The 23,382-nt window shown below is 40.1% G+C and overlaps 1 protein-coding gene across 1 annotated transcript in view; it reads left to right on the top strand.

Moving 5' to 3' along the window:
- Positions 1-23,382, top strand: part of Bend7 (BEN domain containing 7) — a 74,018-nt gene that overhangs the window by 34,379 nt on the left and 16,257 nt on the right. Inside the window, exon 6 of the mRNA XM_090318920.1 lies at positions 9,252-9,477. Within this exon, the coding sequence (XP_090175046.1) occupies positions 9,252-9,477 (226 nt within the window). The remainder of the gene's footprint in view (positions 1-9,251; positions 9,478-23,382) is intronic.

Here is a 23,382-nt window from a genome sequence, read left to right as displayed (position 1 = left end):
ATCTTTACCAATGTAAGAATTATAAGTTTATTTATATGCTAAATAAAAGTAACTTCTCTTATTCGTAACTGAAGTACAATTGTCTGCAGAATCAGGGTGCCAATTGTTTTTGTTGTTGTTTGTTTGTTGTAGGGTTTTTTTTGGCCAGTTCCGAGGCTTGACCTCAGGGTCTGAGCACTGTCAAGACTAAAGCTCTATCACTTGAGCCACAGCACCACTTCTGGCTTTTTCTAGGTATATGATACCGAGGAATTAAACCTGGGTCTTTGGTATGCTAGGCAAGCACTCTACCTCTAGGCCAAACTCCTGGCCCAAGTGCCGAACATCTGAAGAATAAGACACAGTGATAGGATGCGGAGGCATCCAAACTCAGCTACCTTGCTAGCTCTTCTTCTTCTTTCTTTTTTAAACCTTAGAATTTTGGTTTTTTTGCCAGTCCTGGGCTTGAGCTCAGGGCCTGAGCACTGTCCTTAGGCTTTCCTCAAGGCTAGTGTTCTACCCTGAGCCACCACACCATTTCTGGCTTTTTCTATGTATGTGGTACTGAGGAATCGAACCCGGCTCTCCGTGCATGCTAGGCAGACACTCTGCCACTAGGCCAAACTCCCAGCCCTCTTTATCTTTTCTTAACCGTGAGTCTTTTAAATCTTGTCATTTTACAGCAATTACTCCATTAAACAAATGGAGTGAGGGCCATTCAGGGGGACTAGAGAACAAGTGGGAAGCAGAGCCCCAATATCTGTCCTGCAAAACTAGGTTGACTGCAAGCTGGTGTTTAACTGTGCTAAGGAGAGGGAGAACAGAACCTCCAGATGGGAAAGAAGAGTGAGTATAGTATCCTCAAAATGTCTCTTCAACTCCTAGATCACAGGAGGTAGGTTAGTGTTCAGAACTAGGAAATGCTGGTATTCAACCTACCCTTTATTGGCTTTTCTTTAAAAAAAAAAATGCCATTACTAGCGTTTGAACTCATTACCTTATGCTTGTTTGGCTATCTCTGTATACCTGAACCACATCCCCAGCTTGGATATTTGGTGGTTTGTTTGTTTGTTTGTTTATTGAGATGAAGTCTAAAGAACATGTCTGCCTGGGCTGGCTTCTAACAGACTCAATACTCTGGATCTCAGCTTCCTGAATAGTTAGGATTGTAGATGTAAACCACCAATGCCAGGCTGCTTTATTGCAGTTTTTTGCCAGTCCTGGAACTTGAACTCAGGACTTGGGCACTGTCCTTGGTCACTTTTTGCTCAGAGCTAATGCTTTGCTACTTGAATCCTAACACCACTTCTGGCTTTTTCTGTGTATGTGGCACTGAGGAATCGAACCCAGGGCTTCATGCATGCTAGGTTACATTCCTGGTCTCTTATTGCATTTTTTAAGTATAAGAAGTTTACTCCAAAGTTTTTACAAAAGAAATTTAAAATATATTGTTTGGCTTGTTAAACTGTAACAAACATAAGGATTGTTCCACTCACATACAGAAGGCCAAGTAAGCTCTGAAGAGAAGCCACTAGAATGTCAGTGCCTCTGTAATGGGAGCTTTCAATGATAAATAGCGTCTTGGAGAATCCTGTTGTGATGCCTGGCACCTAGAAGGTACAGATTAATTTGCTTAATCTGCAAATGACAAAACAACCTACACTGGTATTAAAAACACTATAACATAAACTTATGAAGAACTGAGTCTAGAATTACCTTCAGGTAGGAACTCCCCATCCTTAACTACCAGTTACCTGTTCTTTTCTGGCTCTTCTTTCCTGTCCTCAGCCATCATCTTCAAGGCTCTAATCTAATAGGGATCCTTTGTTCTTTCTATAGTGCTTTTTCATAACTTATGTGATTTCCTATTCTTCTACCCTAGCTTAAGAGTGGAGATATATAAACTAATAGTAATAAAATTCTAAAGATGTCATAATATTCTATTATCCTTTCATAAGAAGTGATCCTATTTAATCTTTACTCTGAGCTCTTCCTTTTACAGGAAGGCTACAAGTTCACATGGCCAGAAGTGGTGGGGTGTCACTGTTGTACAGGATGGACACCCAGTACCTATTTATAGGGCAGTGACTGGATGAGAGAACTGAGAGGATAGGCTGTGGCTGTCTACTTGGAGGTTTCTTGGGGAGAAAGAAGTGCTAAGGAAGCAGGCTGTGTGATTAGACCCAAAGCTGTGTGACCTTGAGCAAGAAACCTGCCATTCCTGTTCAGCTTTTGCCCTGTAAAATGGGACAATAATTAGGCTTTCCTCATACAGTTGATCTGTTAGAAGACATAAATGAAATCCTTTATGAATCAATTAGAATAGTGCTTGATACCTTTTAAACAGTCGGTAATAAGTGTTGTTTCTTTTTAGTGTTGGAGATACAACCTAATTATCTTTATAGTAACAAATGTCTACATTAAGAAAACTTACCTGTATGTATGAATGAACAAAACGTATACATTAAGAAAACTTGTGGGGGGAGGGAAATGGGGACCATGACATAAGAAAGGGTATCAATGTATGTGAAGTAATGCACCTTCTATCTGGTGAATATAATGTAACCCTTCTATTAATTACAATAAAAATATATGGAAAAAAGAAAACTTACCTATATGCATGAATGAACAAAACGTATACATTAAGAAAACTTACCTCTATGTATGAATGACAGATGCATGTAAGCAAATAACACTTTGGGGAAGAAGTTAACCAGCAGTGTTTCTCTTTGAGGGCATGATTATATGACCATTTTTAAATTAACATTTAAAAAATTTAAACCTACATTACACAGAAGATAAGGTAGAAACCCCTAAGCAAATTCTAGACTTAAATACAATATTTAACTCTTTTGTTCATGCTTCCACAACCAAGTACTCTGTTGGTACTACAAGATAGTTTTTCATTATTAATGTTTTTGATGAGGGTGTGGGCAGTACTGGGATTTGAACTCAGGGCTTCTCACTAGCTAAGCTATGCCTCTACCACTTGAACCAGTCTATCAGTCCTTAAGTGTTTCATCTTACAGCTTCAAGTTGTTAGTGCTGAAAATGTTGATTTGTGTGTTTCAAGTTGTATTTATAAGCCCCAATTTATTATTACTCTTTGGAATTTTTTTCCTGGTTGTTTTTGTGGCTAGGTGAAACTCTCAGTCCAGCTTTTAAAAATATTTTTCATAATAATAGAAAATATTTTTCTATTTGTTGTAGTTACTGTGCATATTCTCCAGTATTCCTGGATTACACAGATTTCCAAGTTATCAGAAGATAAATCTACAGATATTCATTAGTTTAAGATAAGTTTATTAAGGTGTATTTAGTATTGATTTTCTTTTTTTTTTTTTTTTGCCAGTCATGGGCTTGAGCTCAGGGCCTGAGCACTGTCCTTGGACTTTCTCAAGGTTAGAGCTCTACCACTTGAGCCTCAGCACCACTTCAGGCTTTTTTCTATGTATGTGGTACCGAGGAATCAAACCTGGGTCTTCATGCATGCTAGGCAAGCACTTTAACCACTAGGCCAAACTCCCGGCCCAGTATTGATTTTCTTAAAATAAAAGGTGTTGGAATTTACAACAGAAATGCCTCTGAATTCAGAAATCTGTTTTGTTAATATCTTCTTGTCCCAGTAGATAAAAATGATCTTTTTGGATCTACTAAAGTGAGTTTCTATTTATACATTAGCTTATTTGAACCTGAGGGAATGTATATGGTGAGATATGAGATTCTACCATTGACTGCTTAAATTGAAATCACACATTCCTTGGGTGACTTTACACAAGCTGTTTAATCTTTCTGAGCCTTGGTTTTTCCATCTGCAAATCGGGGATAATAAATATTAACCATTTCATAGGGTGACGGTTAAATTAGAAAGTCCATGTATGGTGTTATCCAAAGGCCTTCATAAACTAATCCTTGTTCCGCAAGAAGCAGTTTGGGGGGAGAGAAATGGGGAGAAAAACGTGAGAAGGGGTATCAAGGTTCTAGAAGTAACGTACCTGATGAATGTGATTGTAACCCCTCTCTATATACATTATCCTGACAATAAAATACAATTTTTAAAAAAGACACAGATGGGGGGGGGTTCACACAAATAATAATTGCAGTAACATAGGCATCATCTCTTGTCCAGAAAGCCAGAAAGTATTTCTGGGAACCAGGAAAAATCAGAGCCTCTCCATCTGGAGATCAAGGACACTGTTTCAGTGGAGTTAGAAAAGAAGAAACTAGACTGCAGTGTTAAAATCTTTCATGCTGTCCATTTGGCTCAACTGTCTTTAACATAAATCAAACCTGAGCCTTCAGAATCATTAATTTAATGCTTCAGAAGAAAAAAAAGCCAAACACATCTCTAAGAGACTTCACTCTCATTATGCCGGGGCATGAAGCACCTTTCGAGGGACCAAATTGTCTTTTCTAGAATTGCACTATTCTACTAAAATTTTATCAAAATAACCTGTAAAGAATTGGATCCTGGATGATTTCTTATCGTTTTTATCCTATCCAACATTAAATGTATGCTAGCATGTGAATTATTATACTTAATTTTTCATAGAACTTGAATGGGCAGTCTTTACTTCAAATAGAACAGCATTCTCCCCCACCCCTTATACTATTGATCTCAATGGAGCATATCCAGCAGGCTTCTGCATCAACTCCGGGATTCTCAGCTTGGCCACATCTGTCCTAGGCTGCTTAACATTAACAGCTGGACTGCCATCACAGGCCAGCCCTATTGGCTTCACATATTCATTGGCCAAGTTCTTTGCATAGCATTTAATAAATGGTAAAAGTAAGTCTGCCTGGAACAGACCTGATTTATAGGAATCAATGTTATTTTTTTTCAGACAAGGATGATCACATTTATAAGGAAAAAATCAACTCTGGGTTGATTTTATGCATTAAAAATTATTTTTCATAAGCTGAAGCTCATTCTCTTAGAAATGCACCTAATAAATCACAGTGTATTGAATAGTAAGTATACATAAAGGATCATGATAGGACTAAATCCACATCCTTTAAGCATTCTTACCAATCCTGTTTTAAGGTTTGCAGAGCACAGCTATCTAGCAGAACCTACTACCTCTTCCTCTCTCCACCAGTTGTCTTTCAGATTTTAGTGCTGAGCCAGTCTGAGATTGTGCTAGCCAATCCCACCTCCAGATTCCACCATCTGTATGCTTCAGTTCTGTGATGCTGAGTGTATGTTACTATTTTTTTCCCTTTAGTTTGTAAGGTGATCAACTCAGAGGCACTTGTTGGTTGCTTCATCCAAACTAGACTTTAATCCCAAACACCTTTAAGGAAAGAGAGACCAAGAGTGAGAAACAAAGAAACAAAATAGTTACTGTGGCAGCCTGGATCTAGAGACATACTTAAGATCCATCAAGACTATATAGTTTTTTCTCTAGAACTTCACCATGGTATAAGGTGGAGGAGGAAACTTAGCACTTACAGAAACATTGTTGTACCTAAAGTCTGCAAGACATACCTGCAGGTCCAGCCCCCAGTGGGATTTCAGATTTCGTGCTTATCAGTTTTGTAAAGCATGCTCCATAATTACCATGTCATCATTTAAAGGTTGTATCCTGTTGGCTGTAATCACAATCCACAAATCAATGCTCTAGCCAGCTATCTTGGTTTAAATATCAAATAGCGAGTCTGCCAAGAGAAGTCTAATTGTTTTAAATGATATACGTTTGAAAGATTTTTCCCCCATAACTATCATTAATAAACAAAGAGGTTTCACCCAAACAATGGCCAATAAACAAAACGGTGGGGAGAATTAGTTATCCCACTACAGAAAGAGTTTTAAATAGTTATAGAGCATTATAAGATAATAATGAACTCCATAGAAGAAGGTATAAGGTTTCATGGTGAAAACAAGATTGAAGTGGTATTTTCTGTATTCCGCTCCCCCCCCCCTACTTTTTTTTAAGGAACTGCCTGGTAGCACTGTAGTGCTTGGGCACTGCCTGCTAAGAAACCTCACAGGAGGTAGGAGAAGAGTGCAGAGAGAGGCAGAGTGCAGCTGTCTTTACAACTACCACAGGCCATTGCCCTAAGCTGTGCACATTCTTTATTCCTTTGTCAAGTGCTTGCAGGTAGTTAAGTTTCCCTTCCTAGACATGGCAAGAGCAGTTCAAAACAGCAGTATTGCTCTGGGAATGGAAAGTGGCAGGAAAAGGAGCAAAAGCTTCTGCCCCAGATGGCATCTTAGAAATCCTAGTACTGCCATGCTGTAGGAAGGCAGCACAACAGAAATCTCCGAAGTGTTCAGTTCATAGACCGTGGCTTAAACAACCACTGTACTGCTGTCTCGTATACCTTATCTCCAGATGCATGCTTGTAATTCTAGCTTCTCAAGTGGCTGAGATCTTGAGGATCAAAGTTCAAAACCAGCTTGGGCAGGAAAGTCTGTGAGATTCTTAATTTCCAGTTAACCAACAAAAAGCTGAAGTGGAGCTGTGGTTCAACTAGTAGAGCACCAGCCTTGGAACAAAACAGAAGCTAAAGGATAGTGCCTTGGCTTTGAATTAATGGAGTCCCCCCACTCCTCTATGCTCCCAGGGACCAGTTCAGCAGAAAGCTGACAGCAAGAGAACTTGCTTTGTACCTCTTTCCTGTGGTCCTCCTAGCCTTGTAATTTATGGCAAATGTTTACGTCTAAGTTTCAGGACAGAGCCGGTCTTCAAGTTCTTCCCCACTGAGAACTCCTAGTAAGTAAGTATTGGCCCAGTGCTCTCCTCTTGGGGTCGCCCTGTGGCAGACTCACCCACTGCCTGCAAGATGCATAGCCACCTCCAGAGCTCAGAATCCATCCCTACTATTTACTTTGAATTCCTAGGTTGTGATCGGTTGATTCTAACACATTTATTGGACAGCAGCCTGATGCTCCACACACCACATACCATAGAGTATTCATCTTAATGAGAAACCAAACTGGCCACTGAATAACTTCAGTGGGGGAAAGTGCAGTGAGCATGTTTTATAGAAAATCCTCTGAGTACGTGAAGGGAGTGGCTAGCTCTGCTTGATGGCTCATTTAGGTCAGTATTGCTCAAACCAGGATCCAAGTCCTCTTGGAAAGACCACAGGTGAAGCTCTGAGTGTCTTGGGAGACAGGTGGCCAGATTAAGACTTGGTGGGTGGTGTCAGGATCAAAGCAAGTGTTGTGAGGCTAAGCTAAGTCCTTTTGCCTTCTTTTGCAATTTCCCAGCCCTGTACCACCCTAGTTCTGCAAATAGGTGTGAGATACACTTCCATTTGTTCTTTTTTCTTTTTTACTGGTTTCCTAATAGTATAAGGATACTTAGCAAAAACTTCCTCATCTAGAAAGAAAGTTTATAAGATATACAAGATAAAATTGCATTTCCGAGTAGGACTTCCCTAGATTCTCATGGTATGATTCAGTCCTTATACAACCACATGGAGTCATTTGACAAGCATTTCCTTCAGTGTCTGGCATGTACCAGCCTTGTGTTGTAACTTAGGTATTCAGCCTCTGGCTCCTGTCAAACTCCACTATAGACCTTTAACCAGAAAGCAGCAAGACACAAAAGTCGTGGAGAATCTGACAGCATTGTTTTTACAGTGATATTTACCAAGCATTTATTATCCAAACACTGAATAGCAAACTGAAGCTGAGAAATGAGATGACTTTCTGGATAATCTAGGTCCCAAATTCCATTTTGGAGAGGGAAGATCCAGCCAGCTGTCCTCAGTCACCAAGCAGACCTCACCGTGTGTGCTCTACATTGACTTGGTATGCTGAGCACTTTGAAAGCAGAACAAATAATAATTCCTGTTTTCCAGGAGAGAAACAAATCCCAAATCTTCACATTTCTAGTGTGATTTAATAGTAGCAAAAAGTAACCAAGATGAGATCATAGAATGAGCTTTGGTAGTGTGTGTGCAGCTTATTTCTAAGTGAGACATTCTGGACTTTTTTTCTCATAAATATTACTAATTTCATTTCTACATTGTTAAGCTACTGTGTTTCTATAAAAACCCAACAGCAGTAGTTCAGGTCATATGTCTAATGAAATTTGACCCATTTGGTAACCATTTATTGATCACTTTCTATGTGCCAGACCCTAGAATTTTCTTTTTTACAAAATACAGCACAATAATAATAACCAAATGCTTTTGTCAAATGAACAGTAGTAATTGAGACGACATTTGCTGCTGCATGGGCAGGAAGGAGTGAGGGAAAGCAAGCACCTGGGTCAGAACACAAAAAGACAAGTTGTAAACACAGGTGCTGAAGTGTGCAGTGTGCTTCTGGGTTTGTAACTATGACAGAGTCCAAGTTGAAAGACATCTGATGGATCTTTTTATAACAGGAAATCCCTGACTGGGAAACTGTGTGACTAGGGAGTTTTCTAGGTTTTTCTAGAATGTAATGTCAGCTCTTCCACAAGGAGGGGGTAAGGAGTGGGTTGAAAATGCCTGGGGAACTTGCTTGTTGTTTTTATTTATTTTGTGTTTCTTATTTATATGCTTTCCATTGGGGGCTGAGGATGGGGAGAAATAGCTCCACTTGAACAGCCACTAGCATTGAAGAATGAGCAGGGCCCTTGTGGGATGGGAATGTGATCTGTGAATGGTAGCATGCCGAGCACATCTGAGTTTGTCTGTCTGTCTGTCTGTCCATCGTGGGACTTGAACTCTGGGCCTTGGCACTGTCGTCCCTGAGCTTTTCTGCCCAACGCTAGTGCTATATCACTTTGAGCCACAGCTCTGCTTCCAGTTTCCTGGTCGTTAACTGGAGATAAGAGTCTCACGGGTGTTCCTGCCTGTACTGGCTTTGCACAGCAATCCTCAGATCTCAGCCTCTTAAGTTGCTAGGATTCTGGGCACTAGCCACCAGCACTCAGCAGATCTGAGGCCACATTCTTAAGCCATTTTTGGTCTGATGCCTTTGGGCCTTCATTCCTGCATGTATAAAATGAGGGATTTTCACACAGGAGGTTCAGTTCCTCCTAGCTGTTGGGTTATATGACATGTTATTATCCAGCTTTCTTAGCTGTAAGAACAGGAATGCTTTTTCAATGTGTGTTGAACATGAGTTAATATTGGAATGAGAACATCTTTTTGGTGATTATAACTGGCCATTGTTTTTATAAATTGCAAATCCAGGTACTAAGACACTGAGACTGTATCTATAGCGTGGTGTGGGCTTTTCAATAGCAGTAATACTTTTGTTACACTTGTGCCCAAAGTCAAGTGCCTCAAAGCTTGCTTTTAATGAACTATTTCTGTTCTTTTGGTAGCCAGAAGTGCAACTTGCTGAAGGCTTTGATGTGTTTATGCCCAAATCTCAGCTGGACTCTATATTATCAAACTACACTCGCTCAGGAAGCCTTCTATTTAGAAAACTGGTGTGTGCATTTTTTGATGACAAGACTTTGGCTAACTCCTTACCCAATGGGAAGAGGAAAAGAGGACTCAATGACAACCGGAAAGGACTAGACCAAAATATTGTGGGTGCAATAAAAGGTTGGTCTGCATCATTTTCTTTTATGAGGTCTTTGTTGAGCTTTTGCCTTCATTCCATTAAGATGCAGCTAGAATAATAATAGAAATTAATTTAATTTGTCTTTCACAACATACCCATTCATATGGATCTTAGGTGAGCTCTCCAACTGAATATCCCAAATAGCACTAGAATTTTTTATTTCAGGATGTTAAAAATAATAAGTTCAGGGACAGGAGTTTGGCCTAGTGGTAGAGTGCTTGCCTCGCATGCACAAAGACCCAGGTTCAATTCCTTGGTACCACATACATAGAAAAAAAAAGCTGGAAGTGGTGCTGAGGCTCAAATGCTAGAGCTCTAGCCATGAGAAAAGTCCAAGGACAGTGCTCAGGCCCTGAGCTCAAGCCCAGAACTGGCTAAAATAAAATAACAAGTTCAGAGACAGTTTTACCTACTGGACAATCAAAAGGAAGATTCTTTTTTTTATTGTAATGTATAGAGGGGTTACAGTTATATTCACCAGATAGTAGATGCAGTACTTCTCACATATTGATGATCCTTCTCGTGTTTTTGTCCCTATTTTCCTCTCCCACCCCCTCCCAATCATCTTGTTTCCTCCCTTCCCTTTCCTATTTCAAAAGGAAGATTCTTTACTTAAAGTGAAAGTATTTTTCTTCCCAGCAATTTCTCAGAATTTCATCAAAATACGATTTCAACTTTTAGATATAAATAAGAAAAATGCTATTTTTAAACTGCTTTTTCCAAACTTCAGAAGCTGTACTAACAGGTAATTGTGTTCAAAGTAATTTTATTCATTCATTCATTCCTTTATATCTAGTACTAGGGTTTAAACTCGGGGCATGGGTGCTGTCCTTTAGTTTTTTTCGCTCAAGCCTGGCACTTTACTACTTGAACACTACTTCCAGTTCAGGCTGGAAATGGTGAATTAACAAGGAGGTAATAGTCTCATGGACTTTCTTGCCCAGGCTTGCTTCAAACCAGGATCTTTGGATCTCAGCCTCCTTAGTAACTGGAATGATAGGCATGTGAACCACTGTTGCCTAGCTTAAAATAATTTTAAATCTAAGTGAACCAGTGGAAAGCCACACTCCGTGCATCCACATACATTTCTGGCTAATTCTGTCATTATGTCATGCCACCATACTGGCTACACGAAGGGAATCACTCTCACCCTCTTGACTTGGTTTTACCTCTAGTGTATGCCCTTCATTGTGTGGTGGGTGTGTGAGTGTGCGGAGCTCCATTTCTCTCCACTTACATATTCTAAACCTCATTCATTACTGTACATTGTCCTTTAGGACTCGGATGAATGTAACTTTAGGAAACAGAGTGCTGTTAGGACCAAAGGGAATGTGCTTGAAGTCTTCAGTCTAAACTACCATAGAAATTAAATGTGGAATCAGGCCTTAATTGAAGCCAAGGCTGTTTTTGGCTGGTTCACTTCTACATGTAGGGCTTGCAAGTGGAACGGTTCAGAGCAGCCTCCCCCCTCCCCCCCATCCACTCCTCATTATCTTACAGAATGAATAAAGGAATTTAATAATGCTTAAAGGATACTTCGAAACTCACAATTAACTTTACAAAATAATTTGATTTTTAAATGGAGTTAGCAAGTACCAGACACCCCTTGTTCATGGCCTGAAGGACATAAGCTTTCATTAAGGGGAAATTTCTGTCTCCATCAGAATTTTTTCACTAAAAGTGACAGTTGAATTGTATTAAATAAGAAAAGTGACAGAGATTGCACAGTCTTTATCGGCCAGTTATGAAAAGAATGATTCAGCCTGAAGTGAAACTAAAGACAAGATTTCAGAATCTGAAAAATGGCCCATGATTTAACTAGGCTGTGCTGGAGTAAAGAAAGGTCTGTTTTCATCTAAACAGGCAAGGCCTTCTTCAAACAAGCAGGTCAAGGCTACTGCTGCTGCTTTTCTAAAATACAAAAACTGGTTTAATTTGTTTTAGAAAAATGTATTAGTCATAAAAGCATTTGGAAATTAAAGAGCTATAAATGACCACATTGTATTTTAATGATGTAGAAAAGTTAGCTTAACAATATGATAACGATCACTGTACTGGAGTGCCAGTGGCTCCTGCCTAAGGTTCTAGCTGTTCAGGAAGCAGAGATCCAGAGGTTCACAATCGACGTTTCAGCCATGGCAGAAAAGTCTACAAGACGGTTTCCAAACCAGCAAGCAAAAAGTCAGGCTGAAGATGTTAAAAGTGGTAGAGCACCAAGGGAGCATGGAAGCTGAGCAAGAGAGAAAGTAAATCTCAGTACTAGGAAGAGAGAGAGGGAAGGAAGGAAGGAAGAAAAGAAAGAAAGAAGGAAATCGTTGTAATCACTGATAAGGGATTTATCCTGCTATTTTCTTTCGAGACTGGGCATCAAACAGGAATTTGAAAATGTATATTGCAAACAAAGTAACATATACATCTTAATTTTTTCATAGTTCTGCTCTTTATCTAGAAATAAAAATGACAGTGAGACCCCCTATTCCTAGTATATAATAAGGCAAATTACTCAAAACAAAGAACTCAAAATTTCCATGCATTTCTTTGATTGCTGAATTAAACCCATCATTAAAATTCAACTAGAACAGCACAATAACTTTAAGAAATGTACTCGCAAACCATCAATACCCTAAACCAACAAAGATTTTGCATTCAGTTATTCGCTTGCAGTATTTAATTGTAAACATATATTTTAATGTTAATTTCTTTCCCTGATTACAAAAATCATACCTGCTTATATAAACCAATATAGAAAGCTAAAAGGCCTCTCTAATCTTTCACTTCAGAAATTAACTTATCTCTTCTTATCTTCTTTATTTCAAGTATGAATGTGGATTGAGTCTGTCTTTTTTGTTTTGTTTTGTTTTTTGGTCAGTCATGGGGATTAAACTCAGGGCCTCGGTGCTGTCTGTTTCTGCTCAAGCCTAGCATGCTACCACTTTGAACTCTACTTACGGTTTTCTGGTGGTTAATTAGAATAGTCTCACAGACTTTCCTTCCAGGCTAACTTTGAACCAAAAATCCCCAGGTCTCAGCCTCCTGAGTAGCTAGGATTACAGGTGTGATGCACCAGTGCCCAGCAAGTCTGTCTTTTTCATTAGAAAAAGATACATTGAATGCCACCTTTTTTTTATCTGACCCATGCCAATATAAGAGCCTCAAGAATGAACTTTATCCTAAATAGTTTTTATCACTTGCTGTACTTAAAGTGTTGAGGAAAAGCCATAGTGGTTTTACCGGGAACTTCAAACTGAGGCCACAGGGGAGCAGCAAGTGCCAAGAGGGGCTATTTCTGAATTCCTTTTATCTAGCATAAGATAAAACCTCCAAGGTGAATTTAGCTGGGAGTCTGTTGCCTGAGAATATCATGAGCCAGCCGGCATCAGCTCAGAAACAGGAGGCACTGGAGGTCTGCACCGCACTCACACAGCCTGTGTCACAGACTAACATCTGTTCTTTGGGTCTGTCTACCTCTCTCCAGAATCATTTCCTTGCCCTCTCCTCTATGAAGAAGGTAGGCTATGTAAATTTCTCAATCTCACTGGATTTGGGAGTGTTCTTTTTCTTCCTCTGCATGTACCTTTTGTCCCATTAATCTGCCTGCTGTCAGCTTTGTCTCGTTTTGTTGTTGTTGTTCTATTCTGATTTTTCTTTCTTTTATTACAAAGGTGGTGTACAGAAGGGTTACAGTTATATAAGTAAGCTTATTTCATACATGGTCTTTGCACTCTTGTTGGATAGAAGGAACATTTTCCCCTCCCTCTGTGTACTCCACAAAGAGCTTAAAGAGTAGGGATTGATTCTGCAATCACATATTGGATGAGTGAATTTACACACTGTGTTTTTCATCTTGACTTGGGCCTTACTTCATTGATATAATAGGTCTATCCTCCCTCATGTCTTCTCATAGCTAATGATTGATGTCAAAATACTTGTAGATTTTTCTAACCACTTATAAATTGCCAATATAAGTAAAATGAATACATAAAAACGGAGTATAAATTTAAGCACAGCTCTGTACTCCTTTTTTTTTCTTCGCCACATTTTCTCTAGATAAATATATTAACCTAGACATTATAATTCGAAGTGATCTTCTGACAGTAACAGTTAATTTATGGTATTATGGATACTGTATCCACATCTTCATGATGTCAGTAGAGATAAACAGGAAATTTTATTTGATTAACCCAAGTCTTTTGATTTTGAGTAATCTGGAAAAATTATCAAATGGTTTCTTTTTACATATAGTGCCAAGGTTATTTGGGTGGCAGTGTCTTCTTCACACATTCAAAAAGATTCTGTAAGCATATGTACTCATACTTGTTCTAGCACTTAAGAGATAATCGACTAAGTGGAGGTTAATTTAAAAAGTCCTATAACCTAGGAAGTGAAAACGAGTTAATTTTATAAGATCTCACAAAACAAATAGCAGTTGGGGTTTGGTATCTATCTAGATGACTACATAGAGGAAAACAATGTAGGGGAAAAGATAAATGAAAATCTGAAAGACTTGTAAATAATAGAAATGCACTGGGGAGGATGGGGGAAGGAGATTGTAGGAAGACTTAACAAGTTAAAACTCTTTGTAGTGATAATATTTCCCATGACAGTATTTTGAAAGTAAAACAGATGCCTCTTCGTAGAGGTCATATTTTGTACATAATCTCATTGGTTTTGTAATGAGTAACACTTAATGGTGATTCATTAAACATTCACTAATAAGTATGACCCAAGGTATGGCTGATAAAAGCATTTTTAATTAGAAGAGCTCACCTGAATACCTTGAGTTTAGCTCTGGGAAGAGGCAGCTTATGGTCTTATTAAGTGGAGACTTAGGTTTAGTGCTTTGTAAAGCTTCATGGCTTGGCTTGGATTCAGAATTAATTTTGTAGCCAGAAGCCCGCATGGTTAGTATCCAGCATCCTCTACTCATCCAGTGCTGTCCCTGCTGAGGCTATAATTGGTCCACCATCTTGATTTGCTGATCTTCAGTGGACCATGCACTTTGACTTCAGTTACCTTTAATGCTAGGCAAGTATTCTACCACGAGGCTATGTGCTCCCACTCCTTACCACAGTTTTCTAGTTAAAGGTTTACAGTTGTGATGTGAAGATGTATTTATTTGTTATTATTATTTGACCTCACAGATTTAAATTACTGTAGGGATGGAATTTGTGTGATACTCTTTTGTTGTTGTTGTTGTGCTGAGGATTGTGCTTAAAGCCTTGCGCATGTTAAGCAAGCACTCTAGCACTGAGCTGCAATTCCAGCCCTGATTTATTTCTTCGTTTTATTTTCCCTTTCCTTTTCTTTTTCTTTCTCTTGTCTTTGTATGTGTGCCCATCTTGGGCCTTAAACGCAACACCTGGACACTGTTCCTGAGCTCTTTTGCTCATGGCTAGCACTTGACCACTTGAGCCGACCCTGAGTTTAAGCCCCATACTAAAAAAAATAATTAAGAAGATGAATAGCTATGTGTTAATCTGTCTGGTTACATTTTTACATATCAGATTTGCCTACAACAGGTCATAATATAAAACAAGTATGAAACTGAGCCAATAACAGTTTGTCTTTCAGCTGAGTTTATAACTGTCAGCTAATTGTTCTTTGAATTCCTCCATTTTTTTATGGAGTCTCAATGACAGATAGATCATATTGAATTTCAGCTATTCTGTCTGGATAGCCACATCTATATGCATACATGCATGTGTATTTGTGTGTATTTCAAGTTCTTTCAAGGTAGTTCTCATATTTTAGTATGTTACTAGAATTATCTCAAGTGTTGCTTCAGATTTTAGATCTCTGGGTCTTCTCCTCAGAGAATTGATCCGTAGGTACAAGTGGACGTGGGTGATTCTGATATTGATTGTTTTCAGCCTTCCTAGATCAGCAGTACTTCTTGGCTCCTGTTTCTGACAGCCATGATGTCTGTCCGCCATACACAATAGCCCACTGGTGAGTGCAGCTGTTCTGTAAGGATGACCCAGTTTCTAGAAGGCTGTTCTACCTCTCTTCTAGAACAAATGAGGACAAAACATTGTCTCTGTAGCTCTTATTCTTTGCATGGCAAGGATTATCTGCTATGGGCCACCAAGATCCTAGTTCCTACGGCTGTTTCTGCCATACCTCAGGAAGGACTTGACTAAACGACTTCTTCAAAGTGGGTGAAAGGCCTTTCCAGGCTTCAGAGCAGGTTAAGATTCACTAAAGAAATACCATTCGTTTCCTTAGGGGGCCTTGAAGGAACTGCCCCTCCCCACTTCTTGACAATCTCTCAATCAATCAGTCTCTCTGATTGCATATGTGAAGCACGGGCTAGACCACGTGGTCTCTGCTGCTTTGCACATGCCAAATAAGTCATGAGGACACCAAAACATTTGGAGTGTCTTCAGTACCTCCTAAACCTGGAAATCATACCAGACCGAAAATGCCTGTTAACAGCCAAAAATTTATTTCCCGCTACTGTGAGCCAGGGATTGCTCAGAATGATTCTTAAGGGCTGTGAATATAACTCAGTGGCAGAGTACTTGTCTGGCATCACCATCACCATCACCAACACAGAACAAAAATGAAAATGAGTAAGTCCATGGACCTGACATAATGAAACATGCAACCTAGCTACAGATGTGTCAGCAATAACCTATGGCATAGAATTGTACTTCGAAACAGAATAAAGTAGATGTCAGATGTCCATTATATAACAGAGAGGTAGCACAGAGGAGTTAGTTTCACTAAGGGAAAGTCTTGTGAAGTAGAGTTTGAATGACATCTGTCAAATGCAAGGAGAATAGAAAAGCCACAGAATATGTTTAATGGAACTAAAAGTCAATAGAACACAGAATGAAAGGCTCCAGAACTATTTAAAAGCCTATTCTAATTTGTGGACCTAGCAAAATATTTACCCTAAATCATTTTACTGCAAGAATATAAAATAAAATAGACTGCAGTATGGTTTGCTCCCATTCTTAGGATTTGCAGCCAGATCAAGATTTGGTGTGTGCGTGTGTGTGTGTGTGTGTGTGTGTGTGTGTCCTAGGGCTTGAACTGATCTGGATTCTGTTCCCAAGCTTCTTTTGGTTAAGGCTAGAGTTCTACTACTTGAGCCACAGCTCTGCTTCTGGATTTTTTCAGTAGTTCATTGGAGATGAGTCTCATAGACTTGTGGCTTCAAACCATGGTCTTCAGATCTCAGCCTCCTGAGTATTTAGGATTACAGGTATGAGCCCCTGGTGCCTGGCTCTGAGCTATGCTTCTTAAATAGCTTGTTAAAGCTACCTATACCCCATCCCAGATCTGATGAATCAGGGGTAGGGGTTGGGATCTTCTTTAGTCTTTCATAGAATGGGTAGGAACCAGTTCTGAATTCACTTCCAAGGACTCAACTCTGAATTCTTGCAAAACCTAAATTTTAACACTGCTATTAGAGTTGACAGAAACAGCCTTCTGTCAAGAGAAATAAATTCCTATAGTGTCAACAGGGCTGTTACATCACATCTGTGCATTGTGCAGCAGAATGGACATTGTTATGACAGTTCCTAGCAGATGAACACAGTATCTTAAGGAAGGACATCTTTCTGATCTGTATAACGACACCATATGGGCTGATGGTGACCATGAAAATAGCTGTGTTTTCTACATAACCCATCTTCTTTCTAGTTGACTTTCTGAGTTGTGTGACCCAAGATGTTCAGCAGCAGCCTCTTGTAGGGAAGCAGAATTGGCTAAGTGCAAAATTAGTCAAATTCTCATCCTTGGAATTGGTGCTCATCATCTAGCAAATGTTTCAAACCAGTTCCATAAGCTGATACTGTCTCACACAAAGTATACGTCAAAACTATGAGTGACTAGCTGGGCGCCGTAATCCTAGCTTCTTGGGAGGCTGAGATCTGAGGATCACAGTTCAAAGCCAGACTGGGCATAGAAGTCCGTGAGACTCATCTCCTGTTAACCACCAGAAAACCAAAAGTGATGCTGTGGCTCAAAGTGGTAGAGCACTAGTCTTGAGCTGAAGAGCTCGGGGATAGCACCCAGGCTCAGAGTTCAAGCCCCATGACTGACAAAAGAAAAAAAAAAGAGTGACTTCAAAATTGGTATTAACTAATATTTCTGCCCTAATGATACACAGGCACATGATCATGGAACATCTGTAGTCACTGCAGAACCATGGACGGGGGCAGACCTGGGGGACGGGCAGAGATCCATCTAGTAAGAAAACCACTTAAAGATCCATAGCCCACGGCCAGGAGTTTGGCCTGGTGGTAGAGTGCTTGCCTAGCATGCACAAAGACCCGGGTTCAATTCCTTGGTACCACATACATAGAAAAAGCCAGAAGTGGTGCTGAGGCTCAAATGGTAGAGTTCTAGCCTTGAGAAAAATCCAAGGACAGTGCTCAGGCCCTGAGCTTAAGCCCAGGACTGGCAAAAAAAAAAATCCATAGCCCTTCATTTAAAATTAAGCTGAATGCTGCCGTCAGTTTGGTCTCTAGAAGATACCTATGTGTAAGAAGAACTATGGCTGTCTTAGGAAGCATATCCTTCATTCCTTTTACAATTAGATCTTCCCACAGTTGGTCCCTGCAGCTTCTGTTACAATGACTGTGTTGCTAGTTATGTGTCTTGCCGTGCTGCTCTTAGTTACCTTTTTTTGGCTTTTCTCTATAAGCCCGCTCATAGGATTACACAGAACCTTCTTCACACTACAAATTTAGCTTCCTCTCATCAACCCTACCCCTTTGATTGGGGAAAGCCAATATTGGCTTTAAGAGTCTCCCTCTTCTCAGTTTGTCTTCACATGTATACACCATGTTGGACTATCATAGTCAGGCCAAAACATGTGAGGTCAAGGCCATGGCAGAAATGTGGAGAGAAGCAAGTGTGGAAGATGACCTTATCATTTATTGCCCAAACGAGGTCACTTGAGTTTTGGGTGCTGTTAATGATTTTATTTGAAAAAAAAACCAAAACAACCACCATGTGAACTGTCCCTAGTAAATTGGGATGCATAACTATCCTGTATATGTTTGAGCATCTTGTCTTCACCATAAAACTCCTATGTTCTTATGGGCAAGGAGCTTATTTTATATTTGCTTTGCACATTCCTTGGCACATGCAACAGTGCCACTCACATTAACAAATGATCAATAAACTCAGGAGGCAAAGGGGGAAAGGAGGGACAAAAAAATGAGACAATTCGTTTTTACTTGCAAAAGGTGAAGTCTTAAAAAATCATACTTCTACCACATTAGATATTAGATACAAGCATGGCTTATATGTCACCACATATGTCACAGAAACTGTACAGCTTCCCCATGAACAGGTTGAGCAGGACAACAGAATTTAAATTTGAAGATCTGAAGAAATGACAGCAACCGATAAATCAAGTGGTGATCAGGAATGTGTGTAATCTTGTTGCTTAAAACCAACAAATGACCGGGCACAGTTGCTCACACCTGTAATCCTAACTACTCAGGAGACTGAGATCTGAGGATCTCGGTTCAAAGCCAGCTCAGGCACTAAAGTCTCCAATTAGCCATTAGAAATCTGGAAGTGGTGCCGTGGCTCACGGGTGGGTGGTATCCTTGAGCTGAAGAGCTCAAGGACAGCGCCCACACCCAGAGTTCAAGCCCCACGATTGAAAAAAAAAAATCATCAAAATGATCCCAAATATAAAACCAAATTTACATTCCATAAATGCTTCAAAAACATTACTATCCAATACCGAAGAACAGCTCCAGAATATGCAGAATGGAAGGTATTGTTTGTTGTGTTTTTACTGCCGCAGGGAATATTCATAAAGGTGAAATGTAATGAGTTTATTAGTTTATTTAGTATTTTAATAAACCAGAAAAAGAATGTAATTTCCTATCTTTGCTATCTCAAGACTTGATGCTATAAACCGGTACACTTATCTACCTGTGTGACAGTGTATGCGTGCGCGCATGTATGTGTGGGCATATGTATGCCATGGCCTCTCCGCCCCCACCCCAGGCACCCCCACCTCCCACTTACCTTTGGTGATGAATTGAAGATGGGATTCTCCCAGACTTTCCTTTATCAGCTCTCAGCCTCCTGAATAGCTAGCATTCCATGGGTAAGCCTTTGACACTTAGCCATCCATGGATTTTTTTTGTGTGCTTTTGCTTACATTGTTGCTGTTGTTTGAGATCATATCTTACTATATTGCTCAAGCTGGTAATCCTTTCACCTCATCTGCATCTTCCCACGTGACCCTGCCCAGCCATCTAGGTGGAATTCCTTAACCATTCATCAGCAGCAGTAAATTGATGCCTCCAACAGAATAACAAATCTGCCACCTTGATTGTCAACCTCAAGATATAAGCCCACATTTAAAAAAAATTTTTTTTATTTTAGTGTCAGGGTGATGTATAGAGGGGTTATAGTTACATTCATCAGGTACTTCTTGAACATTGTTACCCATTCCTGTGTTTTTCCTAAAACTGGTTTCAATTAGAAGGGCGTTCCTACCATGTGAAAAAGAGCAGGAACTACAGCCCTCTGTGAGGCCTCACCCTGCCCTAACGTGCCCAGCAGCTCTGCCCAACACCCAGCATCCACTTCACAGATGCAGGAATAGAGTGGGGAGCCAGAGCTCCTTGATCTGATTCTGTATGCGACCCCAGCACACAGCCTTTCCTGCCTTGGTGCCGGCTCTTTGTTCTTTCAGCCTTTGCTAGATGTAAATAATTGCAAGGATTGGACTGACCTGAACATCTCAGTAACACCTGTCGTAAGTTATGCTGGTTCTGCATTTCCTCCAGACATACTGTTTGCAGAGAGTGACTCCTGAAGTTCATAGGCATAGAATTCCCTGCTTTAAAACTGAGGAAGACCCATGACTTTTTCTCCTCACTCAGATGTTTGTGTAAAGAGGAGACATGCATATGTGAATTAGGGGTGCAGAGTACTTGAGCAAGGAGAAAAGGGGGCTACATAGCATTTTTCTCCAACTGAAGAATTTTACTCCACTGAGGATTCTCAGTCTTCTAAATTTTTGTTTTACCTGAGCCTGAACTTCTGATCTATAGAATGACCTATACTAAATATTTCCAAACTGACTTCCAAATGGAAGTCTTATAACTCTATGATTTTGAAACATTCTTCTTTACTACAAGAAAAATGGATTTGACAATAAAATAGCATGACATCAAAGCTTGTTATTACCCAGGTCTTGATATTTAGCAGATGTAATTTATTCCCTTGAACTATACCAGGCACATATAACAAAGGTGCATTGTAGCACAGTTTATCAAAGAAAGCAATAATCATATTTCCCCATAGTTGTATTAGACATGAGCTTTGCTCTGGGCCTTCTTAAATGGATATAAATTAAAGCTTGTATAATTTGAGAGACCCACTATCTTTTTAGCACTTCATTGTAGACAGAGATCATTATATCAAAACAGAATGAGATAGGGGATATTTTCTTCAGAGTCCTGTGGTCCTCTGCTCTGAAATGTTTTGAAAAATTAGTGTGATTAAACAGACGGCTTGACTTTTTTGGGGAGGGGGGGGTGCCAGTCCTAGGGCTTGAATTCAAGGAACTGAGCTGAGTTTCTTTTTGCTTAAGGTTACCATTTTATTAACAGCCCCACTTCCAGCTTTTTTTCCCTTTTTTCTTATGTTAGTAGTTTATCCTCCAATCTCAGCCTCCTGAATAGCTAGGATTACACGCATGAGCCACTCATTCCTGGCTCCTGACCACCTTTAAGCCATCATTACCTTTTCTGGGATAGAAGAATATGACTTGCCAAATTTTTAAAGTCTCCATGATTTTATGGTTCAGGAATTTCATTACAGCCACTGGCGGCAAACACCAACCCCACACGATGGCCTGCAGCCCTGAGTGTTCAGTGCTCCTTGTGGCCAGTTTTTGCCATCCTTGCCTCAAAATCTGTACAGAAGACTTCACTGTACAGTCTCAGAACTCATAGGATCGCCTCCTGTCTTCCTTAAGTATGTTTCTATTTACAATACATTTCTTTACCTTGAAGCCTTCGTTTTGAGAGACATTCATTGGTGAACTGTGATGCTACACCAAGTCTGAAGTCAACTTCAGGGCTCAGTAGATTTTGAGACCTTTGGCTAATTCACTAAAGAAATTCCCTCTTCAGTTCTTTCAAGTCAAATACTCCAATTCCTCCCAGTTTATTCTTTGATGAGCAGGAGGTTATGATTACCTGTGATGTGCCAGGATCTCTGCCCTCATTCAGAGTACAGGCGTGAAAGTCACTCGGGAAGGCTTTCTCTGAGGTCAGAGACCTGAGGATGAGATGGACTGGTTGGTGACCAGGCAAATAATTGGGTCTTGTATTTCTTTCTGTCTTTTTCTTCTCTTGTGTTTTTCTTTCTTTCTTTCTTTCTTTTTTTTTGCCAGTCCTGGGCTTGAGCTCAGGGCCTGAGCACTGTCCTTGGACTTTCTCAAGGCTAGAGCTCTACCACTTGAGCCTCAGCACCACTTCTGGCTTTTTCTAAGTATATGGTACCAAGGAATCGAACCCAGGTCTTTGTGCATGCTAGGCAAGCACTCTACCAGTAGGCAAAACTCCCAGCCCAGAGTCATGGTTTTTTTTTTTTTTTTTTTTTTGCCAGTCCCGGGCTTGAGCTCAGGGCCTGAGCACTGTCCTTGGACTTTCTCAAGGCTAGAGCTCTACCACTTGAGCCTCAGCACCACTTCCGGCTTTTTTCTATGTATGTGGTACCGTGGAATCGAACCTGGGTCTTCGTGCATGCTAGGCAAGCACTTTAACCACTAGGCCAAACTCCAGGCCCTCTTTCTTTTTGTTTCGTCAGTCATAGGGCCTGAACTCTGGGCCTGGGTGCTGTCCCTGAGCTCTTCAACTCAAAGCTAGTGCCCTACCCTTTGAGCCACAGCACCACTTCCTGTCTTTTTCTTTTCTTTTAGTATATATTGTTACAAAGCAAGGGTTTTGTGATGATACTCACTTTGGCCAGAAAGAAGGAAGCTCCGATGACACGTCTCTTGAACAGAGAGTCGTTTGGGAAACCTGCGCATCTCAGATCATTGGCCTCCAGTGTTGCTTTCAGCACATGGAGCAAGCCGACGGCACCGTCTTCATCAATGATTAGATTAAAAGCCACATGCTTAGGGAAGAATCGGCTCCACTGCCGCAAGCTTATTTATTATTTATAAACAATTAAAGGGCATGGTTCAAATGAATTCAGGCATCTGGGAAAGCCATTATTCATGTATGGATCAACTTCAGCATTTGTCATTGTCCCTGGCGACTTAACATACTTTGGAGCTCAAATTATACTAAACAGAGTAGATAACGGTTGGCCTCACTTAAAATTAGCTCTCACTTCTCTTTAATATATTGAAATAGGAAAGGAGGGAAATTTCTTTTTTAGAACCTATTGCATTCTAAGGATGAATGCAAATTATCCTACTATGATTCTTAATGACCCACTATTAACATAGTGGGAAATCCAGTGCATTAATGCAATACCTCTTTTCACATCATTACTCCTGATGGAACTGTTACCAGGATAATAGCTTGACCTTTAGCTATAGATTCAGATAGCAAAAATATATTCTGCTTACCCCATACCTCTGTTCACATAGCATATTGACTGTTTTCATATCAATGTGCAAACAATCTGTTTTTGGCCTTGTTCTGAGGCTGCGTTGTGATTGTAATGGAAGGAATAGGATTTCATCTTCAATACTAGATTCTCCTTAAAATTCTCTTTGGAGTTTGGATGCCATCCATGAACTGGAATGTTAGTAATGTACCCAGTGGAAGTAATTTGGAGGAGGTTGTTGTTTTGTTTTGTTTTGCTTTTGCTGGTCTGCAGGCTTGAACTTGGGGCCTGGGCTCTGTACCTGGGCCTTGCTGTGCTCAAGGATAATG

Source organism: Megascapheus bottae, chromosome 26, assembly GCF_031878675.1.
Source record: "Megascapheus bottae isolate mThoBot1 chromosome 26, mThoBot2.hap1, whole genome shotgun sequence".
NCBI lineage: Eukaryota > Metazoa > Chordata > Mammalia > Rodentia > Geomyidae > Megascapheus > Megascapheus bottae.
Note: the sequence above shows the minus strand (reverse complement) of the source record. Positions and strands in the feature narration are given on the sequence as shown.